The following is an 18,526-nucleotide window of genomic DNA, read 5'->3' as shown; positions in this document are numbered from 1 at the left end:
AGAGGTTGCTGTCAACCTGTGTCCCCAGATCTCTTATAACGCCTTCAGTGTTCAGTGGGCTCCCATCGATGTGGTAATTAGTGGGAACTGAGTTTTTCCCAAAGGGGATGACAATACATTTTTTGGCATTAAGCTTAAGGCCATAGTTTTGACACCAGTCATTCGTCTCAGTGAGGCCTTTCTGTAGGATGTCCACATCACTTGGGGTGTTAATAATGGTTCCCAGCTTGCAGTCATCTGAGAATTTCATCAGCCAGAGTCCCTCTGTGTTGGCCTGGACTTCTGAAAAGTAGATGCCAAACAGGAGAGGACCCAGGACTGATCCCTGTGGGACTCCACTCATGACTGGTTGGCAGTCTGACTTTGAGTCCGCTACTTTCACACTGTGTGTTCTATATGTGAGCCAATTTGTAACCTACCTACCGATATAGGGGTTGATGGCTAGTTTGGTGAGTTTTATCAATAATTCCTGAGTGAGAAATGGTATCAAAGGCCTTGGTCAGATCGAGGTAGGCTGTATGAATGGCCTTACCTTCATTCGCCGCTCTGGTGACTGACTGAAAGGATTCAACTAGGTTGAGCAGGCATGATATACCTTTCACAAAACCAAACTGCGTGGGATCTAGAGTTTGGAGATTCCCTATATTCTTGTTAATTAGGGTCCCAATCACGTAATCGAACTTCCAGAAATTCGAACGCCAGAAGGTCGAACTTGGAATGTCAAAAGTTGAAAATGTCGAAGCCGCAGAAATCTGAATTCTTTCCCAGGGAAAGAATTTGGTTGGCCGTTTCTGCGGCTTCGACATTTTCTCCACTGTGGTGCCATAGTGAAGGACCTTAGGGTTAGGGTTAGGGTTTGGGTTAAGGTTAGTGCATAGATAGTGGTGTATCTAAGGTTTAGTGTAGGTTTATAAGGTTTTTGGTGTGCTTGTGTTTTGTGTGTGTGTTTTTCGGAACAGCAATTTTTTTTCCCTGGGAAAAAATTCGCTGTTCTGAAGTTTCAATGTTATCACATTTTGATCTTCCAAGTTCAAACTTATGGTGTTCGAAATTGTGGAAGTTCGCTTATATGATATAGACCCATTAATTAGGTCCATGACGATGCAATCCATAGCCTTACATATAAGATTTGTCAGGCTAATAGGGCAATAATTTTCAGGGTCTGTAGTCAATCCTCCTTTATGGAGAGGGATGAATGTGGTAGTGTGTCATTCGGTAGGGACAAAGCCTGAGGTGAGGCTGCGAGTGAACAGAGCACACAGATGTGGTGCCAGTTCATAGGTAGGTACTAGGCTATCGGCCCAAGGGCCTAAGTAAGCCTAGGCAACAAGGTTTCCTGGCTTACGCCACCCAAGAAAGTTAATTTCCTGTGCCCCTGTTGAGCAGAGCCACAGAAGTGATCCCCGAGGTGTATTTCCTATTTCCCATCCACTCAAAGATTTTTCTTGAAGAGTGCTAATGAGGAACTTTGCTTAACATAGATGGATAGCTTGTTCCAGAGTATAAGAAGTCTCTGGGACAGGACTCTATCCCTCCAATATGTCCTGTTTATTGTGGTGACAAGATTTAGGTGCCTAGAACATGTAGCTCGGAGGGATTGGAATTCACATAGAACACAGCCAGGGATACTGTCGGGTCCATGGAAGCTGTATTCTTGGCCTTAGACAATGCAGCTTTAACCTGTACTGCAGTGATGCAGGGTGCCTGGCATTCTTCCGGTCTTTTAGGGAGGGAGAGAGGGTTAAAGTTAGGACTGAATCTGTCAGTCAGTATATTGACAATATCTGTTGGCTCAGTATAGGAGGTACCATTGTGCAGTAACTCAGAGCAAATCTGGGTATTGCCATGGAGATTCTTGATATAGCTACAGAAGGCTTTGTGGTTGTTAAGAAGCTTCTAAAGGTTATGGGGGTATGTTAGTTTGAGCATAGCTATTGTCTGCCTCTGTTTATCAGAGATGTTATCTTAAATTGCGAACACAAGGAGATGCACAATAGTAACAGCATGAGACTTTGGTAAAGTTCTTAGATACCTAGCTCTGTTGTTGAATGTCCTGGGAACTGCCTGCAGTGCAGATACTTACCAGAATTTAACTAGGTCTTCAATTTCCATTTGTGCCAGTCTCTAGTCATCCAGCAAGAGAGCCAAGTGGCTGAAATTCAAAAAGCGATCCAAGAGGTTGAACATTTATTATTTCTTTTCATATGTTTTAAGTTCATTTTAAAGCCTGTATCTTCTTTAGCCATTTTTCATTCCTGGTTCCTGCTTTAAGTTAATAATTTGCATCTGTTTTAGTGGTTTTAAATCATTACATTACTTTCCATCAGATTTTTTGTTGTTTCTGACCCTGTTTTAGTGGTTTTAAATCATTACATTACTTTCCATCAGATTTTTTGTTGTTTCTGACCCTAAAGTATCTAGATAAAGTTGAGAATGGTTTTAAGCCGTTTTTCAGTAACTCTACTAAATAGATGCACTGTTTTTTGCCTTTTATGTAGTTCTTTTAGGATTATACTGTTTCCTTTTTGTGAGAGAATATGAGAACCAGGATGAGTTGCATGAATTCTGATTGTTTCCAGACATGTGTATGGTTGTATTTGAAAACTGATAATACCCATTTATTATCCAAGTAGGCCCACTGAACACAATCTGGGTAAAATGTTTGGTAAAGCGATTTACTCAAGGTCAGACAGTAGGCAAATGAGGGCTGAGGGAATCAAACCCTGCACCACAGGAACTACAGCTCACAGCCTCAACCCTCTGCACCAACTACCAGATTACAGTTAATTGATACTGCTGCCAGAAGAACTAGAGCCTCTATTTGTGGCAGTCTGAAACTGTCCAACAAGTGCGCTAAATGGCTGATAAATTATTATTCTCCCACCCTGTTCCTTATTATAACACAGTATCTCGCATTGTCTGTCCTTTAGGTTAATTTGGGCACAAAACTCACTCCCTCTCCTCCTTTATTTGTTGTCATTAAGTACAAAACATATTTTGCAAAGTCGTTCCCTTTTCGGTGTTTAAATACTTTCCCTTCCCCCTGTTTTCCATAGATCCCTAATGCAGGGTGTCCACCAAACCAGCCAGTGTAAGCCTTGGCTCTTTACCTGTCTTTACTGCACCTCGTCTTTGGAAGCTCATCCCACTCTCGTCTTACCGACGCATACTAAATTGCACTACAAGGACAAACTGGAAGCTCCTGTCAGACTGCTAAAGCTTGAGTTACCCTCTCCTTCATATCTTCCTGCCTACTCAGTGCAGAGTCCATTTCCAAGATGGAAGGTCAGCCTGCTTGTTTTCCTTCTGTTGTCAGCCTCATGGCACTTGGTTCCCCATAGACAGTGTAGTAACTGCCTTATTCTTACAAATAATGAACTCTTTCTTAAAACAAGAATGCATGTTTGTAGGAGAAGAGTTGCAAATATTTAACAAATATGGAAGCCTCACTCTCACCGAAAAAAATAAATAAATAAATAAATAAAACACATGAACTATGAGTAACAAAACTACTGCCACACTATACACCAACCGACACTAAAATGTTTTATGCAATGTCTGTAAAGAAATTACCAAAGCTTCCTAGACTCACAGACTAAGTGTGCAGAAAAAAAGCACCACATCACTAATAGACACACTTTCAGCAGAGAATCACCAGAAGGTAAATTATCTCGGAATAGTGTACAGCAGCCCACTCTGCAAAGAGAACTGTTCCACAGTCAGGTGCACTGATTCTCCTCTCCGTAGGCTGGATAGGACATATAACAATGAGTCGCCCTTCGGGTTCCAGCCAGAATCTTGGATATCTAATGTGCCCTTAAGAGCGTTTCACCTAACAACAATGACTATGACGTGGCCCATCGACTTGAGATGCAAAAAACCCTGAGAAATATGCAGAGAGAGAGATGTCACAACTTACCATGCATGCTACAAATACAGGCAAAATTCTGGTCCTGAGGGGAATCTTTCCTTTTCCAAGAATGATGCCTATGAGCACAGAACAGATAACTGTCTTCAACTTTGGCTAAATTATTGTCATCATTTCAGGGTGATCCACTGAGTGTCAGCATGGGATGATATGCTCAACAATCATACTTTCTTTGCAGAGAACAACCTGCACCTGTCATTCCAAAGCTCCCACAAACTGGGTAAAGTCTTTGCTGCCCCACAGTGCTTTTTTTAAGCATGGACATCCCAATGTAACTAATGTATCAAATCCATAACAGGATCACATTAAGGTGGCTTTGCTTAGTGCCAGAAGATGCAACCAAAAACTGCCTGACCACGAGGCTCTCCTGCATTTAGAACATATCCATAATCTTTCTAATTTCAGAAACTTAGTTTAAATATTCATAAAGCACTCCCTCCATACATGGGTTTTGCACCAACCTTTCCTTCAGATCTGAAGGATACTGTGGTGGCATCTCCATATTTATTAGGGACATATTATCCCTGAACATATTCCCAAATAATCAGAAATGGATCTTACTGAGCATCAAATCACATAAACCATGACTAGCTAACAGTTTATTGCATGTTACAGGACCTGGAAATCATGCCAGGTTCAAGAACTCCACTATTTTGGGAGACTAACTACCTCTCAATAAGCTAGTTTGCCAACATCCACAATCTAGGATAAACTTAATGAAGAAAAATTCCTGGACCAAGAGTGTCAATTAATCTACTACAGGACATAATATTCTTGGTCTAGTCCTTATGAATATAGATTCTTTATGTACTATTTCCCTAGAAGCTATTTCTCCAGTTAAGTCAGATCATAAACTAGTTACCCTCACCTTCAAATCTCCAAACCACTGAAACCAAAATCCCAAATTCAAGGATGTAAAATGTAGTAATCTCATTAAATTCTACCTGCGACAAGGGTGGCCCCACAACTGACCCCAGTTACAACAGCAGCATCACACACCTGTTGCCATATCAGGTAGCTTCACAAAGGAATTCTACACCCACTTAGATAAATGTATAGAACTGTCAGTCCGAACTACACTTAAATATAATGGGACATTTAAAAACAAACCACCCTGCTGATCCAGCAGGATAAATAAACTCTACAATAAAAGAAATAAAAAACTCATTAAAGTATACAACATTGCAAAACACCCTATCATCAAGGATAACATAAAAAAAGTGACTAAAAATTAAAAAAAAAATACTATTTTGTCTGTTAAAGCATTCCATGAACTTAGGTCAACATCTGAAGCAAAGGACAATTACAAATCCATCGTTAGCTACATTAGAAAACTAAGAAATAATATTCAACAAAGTTCTGAACTAATAATGGCATGACCAACTCTGATCAAACAGACATTATCAATATGCTGGCAAACAAATTCAAAGTGAATTTTACTCCAGAGGCAACTATTCAAAGCCCACTTATCTCCAAATCTCTCAGATCCCCTATCACTAATAAAGACCATGTACTAAAAGTGCTCGTCAAGACTAAAAATACTTCCTCCATGGGACATCTCAATAAACTTGGCTATTTAATAAATGGCACTAAAGAAGCTATGGCAAAGCCACTCAAACAAGTGGTTAGCTTCACGTAATGAAACTGCGATGTTCCAGGTGTTTGATAATATTCCGTTTTGAGAAAGTGGTCTCGTTGTTCTGAATTCCGAGTAACTGGTTTTATGATTATATAAATAAAAAAAAAATATATATATATATATATATATATATATATATATATATATATATATATATATATATATATATATATATATATATATATATATATATATATATATATATATATATATATATATATACACACACACACACACACACACACACACACACACACATATATATATATATATATATATATATATATATATATATATATATATATATATATATACATACACACACACACATACACACAATGTGTACATGAATTTATATGTCTACAGATTTATATAAATAAATTATATATATATATATATATAGGTTTACTATTATACTGTGGAAATTCCTTTGTCCGAATTGCATTACATCACAGGTATGGTTTCAAAGTGTATAAAAAGCAAAAGTAAACTTTCCAAACCTGGAATCCCGGACAGTCAAATGGCAAATGCAGCTCAATGGTCACATTTTTCAAACAGAGAATATCAAACTCTCAGTATTACCATTGTTCAAAATTGGATAGGAAAATCATTTTGAAATTCAGCATTAAATTTTGCCAATATGAATAAACGAACAAAGACATTTCCACATTTATTTATTTTACATTTGTTAACCGGGTAGAGCCCAGCTGGGCAAGTAGCTCGTTTTCAGCAGAGACCCGAGGAGTTAAGCTCCATAACAATAGTACAAAAAGATTACAAAAATTTGTAAAAGATTTACAAACAATATACAAAAAGTTTGACAGTTGCCAACAATCATAATTTACAAAAAGGTGAATGTAAAACAGAAAACATTGCATTTCTTAAGCCTTATTACAGACAGTAATATGAAACTCATTAGATACATAACTAAAAAACACTGTGGTATTTTCATTTGGTAGATGTAAGACAAGAAGATAGCAGAATAGAAAACATTTGATCAAAGGCATGAGAAACTAGCCAGGAGTATTACAGGAGCATAGCCATTGTTGAGTAAGGTATTCCTTCAGGAGTTTTTTTGAAGCTATGACGATCTGTGTTTTATAAGATATTCTGGGGTAATAGATTCCACTGTTTGGCTACTTTGAAGGAGAAGACAGAGTCACCAAAGTAATTATGGGACTTTGTAACCTTGAGTATAAAAGTTTATCGGATGATGTAAGGGTCCTGGGGTTGATATTTAGTTGCACTAGGTTGGAGAGTGCAGGGCAGATTTCAGGTTTGTGGATAATAGAGTGGGCAGTGGCGAGCTGATTGGCCAATAACAGACTGGGAATTTCAAGCCAGTGTAAGTTTTGAAGAGCAAGGCAATGATGGGCCCTGTTGGGTATATTAGCAGCAAAGTTTGCTATTTTGTTATAGAAGGAATCAAGTAGATGCAAATCAGACGTGCATGTTAGTGAAATGTTGAGTACGATAGAGGAGAGTACATAGGAGGTGGCATCTGGCTGTGGCTGGTCTGGCATTTTGAGTGAGGAAAGGTTTGGCCCTATATAGAGCACAAAGTATGAAGTGAACTTTCTTTATTGTGAGTGATACGTGTTTATTGAATGTTAGGTTGTTGTTTATTGTAACACCAAGTAGTTTTGTTTGGTTAACTGGTTCTATTATAGTGCCATTAGTGGAGTAGATGGAGAGAGGAGGCGGATTTGCTTTGGATTTCCTGTTGGAAAAGATCATTCATTTTAAGGAACAGTTCTACAAACTAAATAACAACTGGAGATACGGATATCCAAAATATTTTAGCACCCATTCTTAAGTTAAGACACATCTTGGGTTAACTTAGTAACCTTCGCTGTGTTTTTTATCAGGATTAATTTGCTTTCTTTTGTTTTCCTTGTTTGTCTTAACATATGCCAAACAGGTTTTAGAGCTTTTTGATGGTGTTTTTTATATTTTGTTTTTTGTACGCATTTCTTTCATCATTTATTATTTATTTTTCATTTATTTATTATTTTTCATTAGTTTTTATATGACATTTATAATGTGTATATGTGGCTTCTTTTTTATGGGATGGTATTATTTTTAAGAACTCATTTGGGGTGTTTTTGCCTTTAACAATGTTGTTAAGTAATTGGCTGCAGGTGTTTATTTTAATTGATGTAACTGAAAGTGTATTTAAGTGGTTTTTAGATCTTGTTCATTGTTCTGAAGAAGTCTATATCATTGCAGACGAAACCTGGGTTAACAGAGTGTTTGGTCTTTCAGTGTCTATGCCTGTGTTTTTCTGCTATTAAATATTTTGGATATCCGTATCTCCAGTTGTTATTAAGATCGTTAATTTCGTTTTCTTTGGGTTTAGGATGAGTTGAAGTTCATTTAGGTAATTTTCAATATCTAGAAATGACCTTTGCAGTTTATCTTGGAGTTCTTGGGGTGTGGGAGCAGAGCAAATAAGAGTAGCGTTGTCAGCATATTGAATAACAGAAGCAGATTTAGTGGCAGTGTTTAGACTATTTGTGAATATAATAAAAAGGAGAGGGCCAAGAATGGAACCATGAGGAACCCCAAAAGAGACTGGGAGGAGTGTGGAGAGTTTATTATCCCATTTAGTTGCCTGTTGTCGATTAGTAAGGTAGCTAAAGAACCAGTTGAGAGCTGTAGAGTTGAAGTTGAAGGAGGCTAAAGTGTTGAGTAGTAGTTGGTGGGATACTGTATCAACAGCTTTGGACATATCAAGGAATATAGCAGAGACTAGTTGTCCATTGTTTCTGAGGAGGTTGATGTAGTTAGTGAAACTTATGAGGGCTGTGGAGGCACTGTGTTTTGGATGGAAGCTTTGCTGTGAACTAGATAAGAGGTTATTTGTAGTGAGGTGGTCTAGGAGCTGCAATAGTAAACCATATATCAAACCTCTGAAAAAGTTGTGAAGTTGTGTTATAAGACAAAAGCATGTTTAGTGGGGAGTGTTTATTTTCCATCCTGTCTTTGTTTTATTTCCTTTTATAGTTTCAGCTCATATGATGAAACCATTCTCAATGGTTATGTGCACCCCCTCAGAAAAATATGCACCTGTAAGAATTCTGCATTGTCTATTAAGTGTTGTAAACTGGTTCACTGCCTTATCAAGTTATTAAACAAATCATTGGCAAAGTTTACAGTCTTATCACTGTGCTATCATGTGTTCATTTATTACTTACTTCTGACCTAAAGCTGTGCTACAAAGAAATCTAAGGATCTGAATGCTGTAATGCAATGAGATTTGAATCACAGTATAAATAAATACGGGTGCACCTCTGAGATTTTCTTACCTACAGTAACCATGTGATCGAAGTTCTGCACCATCACTTCCCAGTATAACTTCTTCTCCTCCTCACTCAGCATCTTCAACTCCTCTCTTGAAAACTCAACAGCAACATCTTCAAAACTTTGTGGAATCTGAAAATAAAAAGATTTTGTTTGCTTGACATTTCACTGCACATACAGATCATTTTAAAGGGTTTGAGGAGAATGTAACCAGCTATGACAAAAATTGCTTCATATGTACTCTGGTTGCCAATTTGAGGAAATTAATGAATTATTTTTCTGTTCAGTGACAGTTTTGTGAAAACTCAACAAATTCAGGAGTGGGTCTGCAATCAGGATGATCAGTTAAAGCTTGTTCAATCCCAATATTATATACATTGCAAGAAGAAAAAAGCAGTTCAAGACATAGTGATATTAACATTTATATAGAAATATCTATCTATATATATAGCTTTATAAATTAGACAAGAACTAGAGACTGACAAATTACTTATTCATCTATTAATTCTGTTGTACCACTTAGGCGAAAATTAGTACAGGTAACCTAGACGGAATACATGCATATGACCGAGCGACCGATAGTCGAAACCCGGTTTCCCTGAACCTATATGTCGAAGCTTCAGGTGTTGAACGCTCGAAATGTCATAAAAAATTCGGAATTTGACATTTCTGACCACTCTACCACCTAAACAAGTGCTACCATGGGGTCAAAAAGGGGGGATATTTTGCATTTTGACTACATTGTGTTCACAATTCTGCGCATTCACAGAACTGCTGTCAACTGTTTTCCGATCGGCCATCTGCCGTTCACTCAAATCCATGTACACCAACCTAGACACCACATTCAATCACAGATGCTTTCTCCCTCACAAGCCTTAAAAAAACAGGAATCATTCCAGTTGCCCTACTGGATAAGGGCACTTTGAACTAACATCGAGTAGCATGGTGCATAGGCAATTTTTTGGGCTAGGCTTGTAAAGGCTCCAATGCCATTAGCCTAGTACACACCTATGAACACACATACACACGCAGATATTTTATATAGATATATATATATATATATATATATATATATATATATATATATACATACATACACACACACACACACACACACACACACACACACACACACACACACACACACACACACACACACACACACACACACACTACTGATATAATGACTAAGCCAGGGAACTACACTGATGAATGCAGAAGAGGCTGTGTGTCAGAATCTGAAGTCAGACCATCTGCATAGCAATCAACAGGCAAAAGCTGCCTCTAAAATTATATCAGGACAAATGTGCAGAATTCCAAGTAAAAGAAGGCGGGATCAAGAAGAGGCAGAGAAAGTACGTACAGCAGAGAGTTTTGAAGTGGAAGAAAAGTCCATGCTGGGTGTAAAAGTTTTGAAGTAAAACATTTCCCCTGTATGTAGCTTGGATTTGTTCTAGTACAGAGACACACAGGAAGGAAAAGGATTATGGGCCCAAATGGACTACTATGTATGATACCCTTTGATTTAACAACTGGTTTATCCCTAAACTTAAAAACAAAAATGGGCTGGTGGATTAGATTGGGCAGAAGAATCAGCTTTTTTATAACGGACATTCTAAACCAGGAAGGAAGGCTACCTCTTAAAGTTATGGTTAACCTGTACTACCTGCGCAACAAGCATATTATAAGTGCTGAACTGATAAAACTGTGGAAGCGTTAAATCCTTGTACCCATAAAGGAATGTATTTGCTTTGGCTGAACAAATCCTTATGGCGGTAAAATGGGTTGCTGTGAGGAAATGCTAAAACCTTTCTACCCCTGCAGGAGTTTATTCTGGGAAAAGAATCCTCATAGAAGTTGAGGAGGATTGTCTTGAAAGAAAAAATGTTATCTGTAACTGCTCCTTCTGTTGGTGAAATGTTTCTGAGAATCATAGCTGATGTATTTCCTATGATAGGCTTTGGTAAATTCTTCATGTACTGTACTATAGCCCTTCAGGACAAATGTGTAGATACTGCAATACCAGCTCATCGTCCAGCAACAAACATTCACCATTAACCAACACCAGCTTAGACTTCGAGAACAGGAAGTGTAGATACTGCAATACCAGCTCATCGTCCATCAACAAACACTCGCCATTAACCAACACCAGCTTAGACTTCGAGAACAGGAAGTGTAAATACTGCAATACCAGCTCATCATCCAGCAACAAACACTCGCCATTAACCAACACCAGCTTAGACTTCGAGAACAGGAAGTGTAGATACTGCAATATCAGCTCATCGTCCAGCAACAAACATTCTCCATTATCCAACACCAGCTTAGACTTCGAGAACAGGAAGTGTAGATACTGCAATACCAGCTCATCGTCCAGCAACAAACATTCGCCATTAACCAACACCAGCTTAGACTTCGAGAACAGGAAGTGTAGATACTACAATACCAGCTCATCGTCCAGCAACAAACATTCGCCATTAACCAACACCAGCTTAGACTTCGAGAACAGGAAGTGTAAATACTGCAATACCAGCTCATCCTCCAGCAACAAACATTCGCCATTAACCAACACCAGCTTAGACTTCGAGAACAGGAAGTGTAGATACTGCAATATCAGCTCATCCTCCAGCAACAAACATTCGCCATTAACCAACACCAGCTTAGACTTCGAGAACAGGAAGTGTAGATACTACAATACCAGCTCATCCTCTAGCAACAAACATTCACCATTAACCAACACCAGCTTAGACTTTGAGAACAAGAAGTGTAGATACTGCAATACCAGATCATCATCCAGCAACAAACATTCACCATTAACCAACATCAGCTTAGACTTCGAGAACAGGAAGTGTAGATACTGCAATACCAACTCATCGTCCAGCAACAAACATTCGCCATTAACCAACACCAGCTTAGACTTCGAGAACAGAAAGTGTAGATACTGCAATATCAGCTCATCCTCCAGCAACAAACATTCGCCATTAACCAACACCAGCTTAGACTTCGAGAACAGGAAGTGTAGATACTACAATACCAGCTCATCCTCCAGCAACAAACATTCACCATTAACCAACACCAGCTTAGACTTCAAGAACAGGAAGTGTAAATACTGCAATACCAGCTCATCGTCCAGCAACAAACATTCGCCATTAACCAACACCAGCTTAGACTTCGAGAACAGGAAGTGTAGATACTGCAATACCAGCTCATCCTCCAGCAACAAACATTCGCCATTAACCAACACCAGCTTAGACTTCGAGAACAGGAAGTGTAGATACTGCAATATCAGCTCATCCTCCAGCAACAAACATTCGCCATTAACCAACACCAGCTTAGACTTCGAGAACAGGAAGTGTAGATACTACAATACCAGCTCATCCTCCAGCAACAAACATTCACCATTAACCAACACCAGCTTAGACTTCAAGAACAGGAAGTGTAAATACTGCAATACCAGCTCATCGTCCAGCAACAAACATTCGCCATTAACCAACACCAGCTTAGACTTCGAGAACAGGCTTCATCTATGAGGACTCAACCATCCACCTCATTGGGAAAATCCAGTACACACAAGTTCACAACTAGTTATAAGGCACGAAGTCCAGGAGATCTTAGGTAGTCTAGCCCAAATTCCCAATAGCTGCAAGCACTCTCTGGTTAAGTAGCTTGCTCAATGCCTTACTGCAGGAAAATTATATTAGAGGGACTCAAACCCTGAATCACATAAGTAGCTCATTAACAGCTCATAGCCTTAATCCTCTGCACTAAACACCCTTGAAGAAATTTATAAAGGAGGCTGACAGAGGCCCCATGCTCCTACACAAGTTCTGAAACTCAGCTGGCACTCTAGTTGCCAGCCCCTTATGTTAATTTGACCACATCTTTTCTTCCCTCTCTTCTTTAATTGGCTGTTGGCAGTAAGAGTAAAATTATCATTTTGCAAAATCACTCCCCTTCAGCTATTTAAATTTACTGACCATCCCACTGTACTTCACACAGCCAGAATACTAAGGGCCCACTCCCTTCCAGTCTATCTTTCTCTTTTAAAATGAGTGGCTTTCCCCTCACATTGCTAAACATCGAGTTACCCCATCTTTCATATCTAACTGTTTACTGCACACTGCAGCTCTTAGGGTTTTAACGCATGTTTTGCACCTACCTTTAACTCATTCTCTTCAGTGGCGCTCTGGAAGTTTGCAGTGTAACGTCAGTGGGCGGGGCCTAAGCTTTTTAATAGAATCAAGACTGTCTTCACATTTCAAACAAATGTTATATCTCTGGAACTATAGGGGATACTAAAGAAGCATAAATGATAAACTCGTCAGCGCAAGCTATTTTTACAGTGGTAGTATTCTTTAGGTTTTAAGTCTTAAACTGGATTTTACGTCATAAAACACACAGTAACTATTAAATTTATAATATTTTGTAAACAACAGAAACCACTTAAGTTACACAGATATTACTGGCAACAATTTGTTCATCTACCTGACCTGAGAGCTTTCATATGAGGTTATGCAGTTCTGTCTGTGCTGCTTGGTTACTGAGATACTTAGAAAAACATAACATTAATGAAACTATAAATATTACATAAACAACAATTACTATCTCTACCTGCATTAGACAGAGGTCAACTATAAATACAGCTGTGTTTGCCATTTTGCAAGCTTTAACATGAAATCTTTTAATACTTTGTAGCATGGTTTTGGAATTACTGATGCAAATATGAACAAGCAGTATTTCATGCCTACAGGTGTCCGTAGGGTGAAATGAGTTAAAATCTGCAACATCTACTCCATGACTACCAATTAATTATTGAAGAACCCACATTCTGCCTCTCAGAAGTCATCTTGGGATTAGTGCTTCTATTTTACTTCGGTGAGAGAAGAAAAGGGACATTACTTCCTGATGAATGCTGGTCACTCGAAAACCGGATAACTGTTTCATAGGTGCCAGCTTGGAATTTGTGTTTTTAATTTTGCTTCTTGTGATAGAAGGAGCAGATGGCACCGATTCCTGACTGGTCTGGTCGCTGTTCAAGCCATCTACCAGGGAAAAGCTACAACAAGCCATCAGGCTCCTGCATCATGTGAGGCAAGACTGCTGATCACCAAAGAGCCTGTAGCCTGTTTTTCATCTTGGGGTTGGTGCTACTGTTCTGTTTTCGGTGACAGAAGAAGCAAAGGAGCACTGTATCCCAGCAGTGTGAAGCTGTGGTAAGACCACCACTAGTAAAAGCCAGGCAGTATCTAATCAGGAAAATCCTCTCTTTTCATCATTCCTGACAAAGCTAATTCTTTATTTTCAGTAAGTACTGCTTTGTTAGCTGCTGTTTAACCAGACTTCAGAATATCTCCCTAATTACTTCATCCACAAAGCATCACAGTCTGCTTTAATAGCTTCCCCTCAGGTGGTTAGCAGTGGCTGTACAGACGCAGGCATCTTGAGATGACATTTTTCCTTTCAACACACAGGACAACTAGTTTGTAGTGACAACTGCTGTCCCCAGAGTTGCAAACCAGCTACTCCTAGCATTGCTTTATATTGTCACTTCAACTGTCTAATCAATAAACAGGGTCTGTTGCCATGGAAATGAACTTTCCTGCTATCTCCTTTACCAGCTTGCTGGATATGGGCATCCAGAGGCAATGTAGAAAGTGCCTCATGTTTACTGACAACCAGTTAATTCTCAAACAAACTATGTGAGAGATGTATTTACACGGGTTCCTATTATATAATCGAAGACTCAATCCTGCAAATGCGTCTTGATCGAGCTTGAAAGCACGAAACAGCAAAATAGTGAAACGGCATTTAAGCAATTTATTTCCCTGAGAAAGAAACTGCTTGGCCACCTCTGTTACTCTGCCGTTTTCGTCACTGTAGTACGATCTCGGAGTTGGTATATTTAAGTAGGAGGTGTGTGGGGGACACAGCCCCCTACATTGGGAGGTGTGGGGGGCAAAGCCCCCCACTTTATGTAATGTTTTGAAGCTTTTGTTTATTTTTTTTTTGTGGCACAGAGATTTTTTCCCCTGGGGAAAAAAAAAATAGCGGTTACGAGTGTTCGGCATTATAAGTTTTCGCTTTAAATGTGGTCAATAAATCAGAGTTTGCTTTTTTAAACATTCACTGATTTAATATAGACCCTCTTTACTCAATGTCACTGGAGGCAAAGCTCTCACGTAAAAGTACTCCTAATGTTAATAAGGTTGTCAGCAGTTCACACGCTGCACCCATCACACACAATTCAAAGCAGATATGTAGACCCACATATGCTGAGCACTTAAATGTAACCTTCCTAAATCCCAAAGACCTCCTAGATGAAGTACAAATTTCAAACACCCTCAGCAGCCCCAAAATCACTCTTTCAAAACAACACCCACATCAGCTCACACAGCCACATCTCAAGAAGCCTCTACTTCTCAGGCCATAAGACAAGCCACCACACAATCCCACATTCTCGTCATTGGGGACTCCATTGTGAGACACACTGATGTCCGTCTCACCAAGCTGAGTAAGGAGAAAGACAGGGTCAGTTGCTTATCAGGGGCTACGATCCACCACATTATGAATTCACTCAGGTCATTTTACTACAAGTACCAGTAAGACTCAGTCATAGTCCATGTGGGAGTAAATGACCTGAGATGTACCTCCTTACACTATATGAAGAGAAACATCATGGAGCTCTCAGAATATGCGTCCCAAACTGGCATGAGCAGCATTTTACCTTCTCCAAGGATGATGCCACAGTACAAAGAAAAGCTGAATGACTTTAATAATTGGCTTAGTTTCTGGTGTCATTCTGAGGGGGTACAATAGTTGTCAGCATGGAAGGAGATAGTGAAAAGACTAAGCTGTTTTCCAGGGATGGTCTGCACATCTTTCCTCTTGGTTTTTGAATATTAGCTACAGCACTGCCTTCCCCCATAGTGCCTTATTTAGGCAATGCCACACTGAAAGTACTTCCGACATAGTAAAACCAAAACCAAGAAAATCTAAAGTATTACTGCTCAATGCTAGGAGTCTAAACAAAAAACTCCACTCCCTAGAAGCTCTCTTCACCCTAGAGAATGCTGATGTCTGTGTGGCCACTGACATGTGGTTTAAAGAGGAGGAGAGCACACCAACAGTGCAAGGTTATAATGCCTTCCACACATTTAGACCAGCTACTACACAGACAGGGACTAAAGGTGAAAGTGTCTCTATTTACATCAAAAATAAATATACCTCAGGGTTGGTCAAACAGGACAATGCACTTGAGCTGCTCCATGTTCAAATCACCATAGGCAAAATTTAATACCACTTTCTTGCAAGCTATAGGTTCCCCTCTATTTTATTTATTTGACATTTATTGACTGGGAAACCTGACTGGGTCAGGAACCCATTATCAGTGCAGGCCCGAAGAGAAGAGCTCCACAAAGTAAAAACATTTGATAAAATAAAATAAAGTACAGTTATCATTACACTTCCATTAGGGAGTGTAGCTTACACAGTTACAAGGTAGCTCTATCGGCATACAGGCAGTTGAAAAACATTTACAGCAGTAATTGCAGTCAAGAAATTCAGAAATGTATGTCAATACAGTAGTTTATCTAAAATCCTTTTTGGTAGGTTAATTGTACACATTAAATTTGTACAGTTTGAAAGAATGTCTACAAGAGTTTTTAGATAGACTCCAGGATTAAGAGAAAGTGAAGGTTAGCTGATATATATTACTAAGACTAGCATCTAATACGGAGACAGAAATGGGAGAGCTTAAAATTTGTGGTCAAGACTCTAATCAGGCAGCTGTGTCTTTTTTAGGGGGAAGAGGGGAAGAAAGGATGGTAGGTTAAAGTAGGACAAAAGAAAAAAGGGGGAAGGAGGAAGTACAGAAGAGCTAATGGAGTGCTAGAAAAGGGGGTAGATAGGTTGAATGGACAGGACAGAGATTGTTAGGCTGTTTTGTAAAAGGGGCTCTATGACCCAGGAAACCCATACCATGTACTTAAACGTACTGGACACATTCACCATCCAACCCAATACTATATTCATGGGTGACTAATTACCACACTATTACCTCCATAGGTATCACAAGGGATAAGAAACTAAGAGTAATGCTACTCAATGCCAGAAGTCTAAACCTCAAGATGCACGCACTCAAAACTCTCCTTAGCATGGAGAACATCGATATCTGTGCAGTAACAGAAACCTGGATAAAGGCTCCCGAGAGCACCCCAGCACTACCAGGTTATACCTCATACCATGCTTTTCGGCCCCAAAACTTGGACCGAACCACGAAAGGAGGGGGGAGTATCAATATTCGTCAAAGATACCCACACCTCCAGGTTGGTGACACAGCACAAAGCATCAGAGACTATCCATGTGCAACTAACAGTGGGTAAAACTGCCTTCCAGTTTATAGCCTGCTACAGACCACCCTCCCAAACCCAGGAACCTCACTCGGCCTTCCTGAGAACACTGGAAAATATGAAGGTCTCTCCAAACACCATTATATTGGGCGACTTCAACTACCCAAACATAGACTGGGAGCATTACTCTAGCTCCAACACCCTAGCCCAAAGGTTCCTAGAATTTATAAACTCAAATACTATGGAACAACTTGTTACCACTCCCACAAGAGGGAAAAACATACTGGACCTGATCATCACCAACATAGGGACTCTATGCTCCAGACCAGAAGTGTATCCCTCACTGGTAAGATCAGACCATAAACTAATCTCACTGGATATTCACATCCCGACTCCACCCCCTGCCCAGAAAACCACAGTGAAAAACTTCTCTAAAGCAAATTTCACACTCCTCAAAACCGAGGTGGAATCCTTCAAAGCCCCCGGGCCTGTGGAAAATACAGCCCAGACTGCAGAATCCTTTATAAACACATTCTATGAACACCTTCAGGAATGCATGGATCTTGCAATCCCAAATAAAACCAAGACCCAATCCTCCAAAGGCAGACGTCCTGTCTGGTGGACCCCAGCCATAAACAAACTATACAATAGAAGGAGGAAGCTACTATATGATAGAGCAAAATCCCAAAAAGGGAAGGCATCTCTGATCAGTATTAGCAAAAAACTACGGGCACTCATAAAAATCGTCTAAGGCCAGCTTCGAGAGAAAAATTGAACAGGACACTAAGGATAATCACAAGGCTTTCTTTAGTTATGTTAGGAACCTGGGTGGGAATTCCCAGATATGCTCAGAATTAGTCCAAAATGACAAAAATACACGAACCCACAGACATTGTCAACATCCTAGCTGACAGGTTCAGTGCAAACTTCTCCCCCTCCCCATCAAAAGGGCAAATATCTATCCCAGCAGAGTGCTGCCCCCCTGACATCTCAGATGCTCAGGTAAGAGCCGCCCTCTCCAAAGCAAAAAACACAGCATCAAATGGACCAGACGGTGTCCCGGGCTGCATCCTACATGAACTCCAAGAAGAGCTAAACCCAAACATAAAACTACTGTTCAATCTCAGCCTTACTACAGGATATGTACCCAAAGAGTGGCGTACAGCAACAGTGGTCCCTCTCCACAAAGGTGGTGCCTCAATGGATCCTGGAAACTATCGCCCCATAAGCCTGACTAGCTTGGTCTGCAAATCAATGGAAAGGATCATCATGGACCTCATAAATAAAGATATTGGGGACCTACAGACACTG

General features: G+C 39.7%; 1 protein-coding gene across 2 annotated transcripts in view; it reads right to left on the bottom strand.

Annotated features, from left to right (window-relative positions):
* LOC122798754 (zinc finger protein 501-like) overlaps positions 1-18,526 on the bottom strand; it is a 248,125-nt gene that overhangs the window by 208,296 nt on the left and 21,303 nt on the right. For both annotated transcript variants that reach the window (XM_044067856.1, XM_044067857.1), the window contains exon 2: positions 8,876-9,002. In XM_044067856.1, coding sequence (XP_043923791.1) covers positions 8,876-9,002 — 127 coding nt within the window. The remainder of the gene's footprint in view (positions 1-8,875; positions 9,003-18,526) is intronic.

The sequence above is a fragment of the Protopterus annectens genome, chromosome 3.part1 (genome assembly GCF_019279795.1).
Source record: "Protopterus annectens isolate FY-2018-M chromosome 3.part1, PAN1.0, whole genome shotgun sequence".
NCBI classification, from domain to species: domain Eukaryota; kingdom Metazoa; phylum Chordata; order Ceratodontiformes; family Protopteridae; genus Protopterus; species Protopterus annectens.
This window is presented reverse-complemented; position numbering and strand designations above follow the sequence as displayed.